Source organism: Plectropomus leopardus, unplaced genomic scaffold (assembly GCF_008729295.1).
Source record: "Plectropomus leopardus isolate mb unplaced genomic scaffold, YSFRI_Pleo_2.0 unplaced_scaffold15861, whole genome shotgun sequence".
NCBI lineage: Eukaryota > Metazoa > Chordata > Actinopteri > Perciformes > Serranidae > Plectropomus > Plectropomus leopardus.
This window is the reverse complement of record NW_024617013.1, coordinates 1-2,854: the sequence shown is the minus strand read 5'-3', so window position 1 is coordinate 2,854 and position 2,854 is coordinate 1. Positions and strand designations below refer to the sequence as shown.

The window sequence follows — 2,854 nt, the reverse complement described above, 5'->3', positions numbered from 1 at the left end:
GAAAAAAAATGTACTGAAATCATTTACTTAAGGTTAGAGGGATTTTTTTTAACTTTTGAAGTATTAAATAACGTAAAGCATGACTCTTTGGTGATGTTAATGCAAGAGGGATTGGGCATTTTATTACTTTTTTTGAGTTACCCAATATTTTAAACTTTTGTAATGCATTCATAGAAATCTTTTTAAAGATTGTTTTAAGACATTTTAATGCCAGTTAAAGCCTTATTTTTAGATGAATGATTTCAGCGCCTTTTAAGACTGTTTAAGTGGTACAATGTACAATGGCATAAAAACAATCATTTTTACTGTACTCAGCTGTACAGGACTGTAAGTGTTACCTTAGGAGAGGGCACCACACTGAAGGTGTTCATGATGCGGTCAGGGTACTCCTCCCTGATCTTGCTGATGAGCAGCGTGCCCATGCCGGAGCCGGTGCCTCCTCCGAGAGAGTGAGTGAGCTGGAAACCCTGCAGACACTCGCAGCTCTCTGCCTCTTTCCTCACCACATCCAGGACTGAATCCACCAGCTCCGCCCCCTCCGTGTAGTGACCTTTGGCCCAGTTGTTTCCGGCTCCACTTTGACCTGGGGAATAAAAATAAAGAAGCTAGTATCTTTTCTCAACAACCAAAGAAAAGTCACAAGAACTAGAATAACAGCGACGCAGTCAGATGCCTTCATGCACCAGTCAAGCTGTAAATAAATTTTACATCCACGTCTGTGAAAACATAAATGCTTCACACACATCTCTGTCACCAATTCAATATCCAAAAAACGTCTCCCCTTCTGTTCCTGAGATATGACGCAGAATAACACTAAAGTGTTTTTGGAGAATATTATGATGTCACAGGGAAGCTGACCTTTGACATTTTTGATATAAATATTAGCACTTTTTCATAACATACTATTAGACATTTGGTGTGGAAGTTTCTCATAATTAGCATATGAATTCTTGAGTTTTGGTCAAAAATATGTTTTGGGAGGTCATAGAGACCTTTGACCTTCAACCTCCAAATTCCAATCAGTTCCTTTTTGAGTCAAAGTGGACGTTTGTGCCAAATTAGTATAAATATTCCCTGAGTGCGTTCTTGAGACATCACGTCCAAGGGAATGATGGTGCATGAACAATTTCACAATTTCAAATATTACAGTACATTACGTTCATATAACGTTGCTTACGTCAGCAAAACCACTCAAGCTGCAGCCACGGCGACTCTCTGAACAGATCTGTATGAATACAGGAAATACTTAAGTGAAATTTCCTCTGGTCGAAAAGAGGGCGGGGGTTGTGGATGGATAAATGTGACCAGCAGGGCACAGTGGACACGAATGGAGATGAATTGGTCGCATATAGTGGGTCAAGTGAAAATTTGTGCTAAATTTGAAGAAATTCCCTCAAGATGTTTTTGAGATACCTTGTTGATGAGAATGAGACAGATGCAAGGTCACAGTGACCTTGACCTTTGACCACCACAATCTAATCATTTCATTGCTGTAAGATTTGAAATCCCTTACTACATTTTTTAAGATTTTAAATTCATAAGAATGGGACGGATGGACAACCTGAAAATAAAATGCCTTCGAGCTCGGCTCTCACCGCTGTGGAGGCATTAAAAAAAAAACAAGAAGATGGTGTTTTTCCTCACAGCCAAAGAATATTCACAACAACTGTCAGAGTGGATGAGAGAGCTAAGCACTGATGTGGTTCACTACTGGGAGTTTATGTCTGTGCCATCTAGGACAGACAGTTGAGCTATATTTAAATGGACAGGACGTGTCTAAAACCACAAAATGGGGCAGAAGGGACACCCAGAGTTCATCCTTCAACTGGAGACCAAACCCCTGCAGCAGCAGCAAGCTTCTGTGTTTGTGGACAAGCTCCATGACTGCTGTCTTGTATCGCGCCCTGACCTCTGACCTCCGGACTCCTCTTCAGTCCGGTGTGTTCTTACCAAAGACAAAGTTGTCAGGCCTGAAGATTTGTCCAAATGGTCCAGAGCGGACTGAGTCCATGGTGCCTGGCTCCAGGTCAACGAGGATGGCTCGGGGGACATATTTCCCACCTGAACACACACAGACAGAAACAACGTGTCAGCTCAGTGCGTCATGTATTTGCAAAACTTTGAAAAGGTTTAAAATCTGCAAAACCAAACTGGGAACAAACAGACAAATTTAAGGAAGAATGTTTTTGTACATACAGGAGTGAAAACTACTGTCAGCTTTCAACAGTGGTTTCTGACAAATAGTTTTCACTTTATTAAAATATTTACAGGCAAGAATGCTGTAAATGTCTCATATCGCTGATTTGGGAATAATGTACCAAAATCAACCACATTTGCTTCAACTAATAGAGTGAAAAGCTCAGAGTATCACTTTGCTGTATGAAAGCTTGTATATGGATGTAGTACTTCATGTGGCCACTGAGTGGAGTTAAATATCATAAAAGGAAGCTCCTGTCTCAGGCAGTGGTTCCCAACTGGTGGGTCGCGGCCCAAAAGTGGACTCAAAGAACGGCAAGTGACCCGAGAACATGACAAGTTTGTAATAAACACTTTATTTTAAAGTTAGTTATTTTTGCAATATTGTTTTATTTCTTTGTGTTCTAAACCAACATGTTGTTTACATGTAGTAATTTTAAATGTGTGGATTTTGAACTAACGACTAAAGGGAAATCTGGACCCCGTGACTGAACCAGTTTGGAACCACTGGTCTTAACACATACACATCATTTTAGGCTCAAGAAAAGAGGCAGTGCAGCCTTTTTCTTCTTTTAAATCATGCAATACCCGCTGAAAACCTAGTTATTTAATTTGACTTAATTAATATTGATTTTTTTTTTTTTTTTAAATTACTGGT

At 39.9% G+C, this 2,854-nt stretch overlaps 1 protein-coding gene across 1 annotated transcript; it reads right to left on the bottom strand.

Annotated features, from left to right (window-relative positions):
* Window positions 1-311: 311 nt before the first annotated feature.
* On the bottom strand, window positions 312-2,061 carry LOC121964530 (tubulin beta chain-like; the record flags this gene model as incomplete). Its single annotated transcript, XM_042514736.1, has 2 exons — window positions 312-583; window positions 1,951-2,061. Coding segments are annotated over 2 exons (383 nt in total), but the record flags the coding sequence as incomplete, so codon positions are not given.
* Window positions 2,062-2,854: the final 793 nt, after the last annotated feature.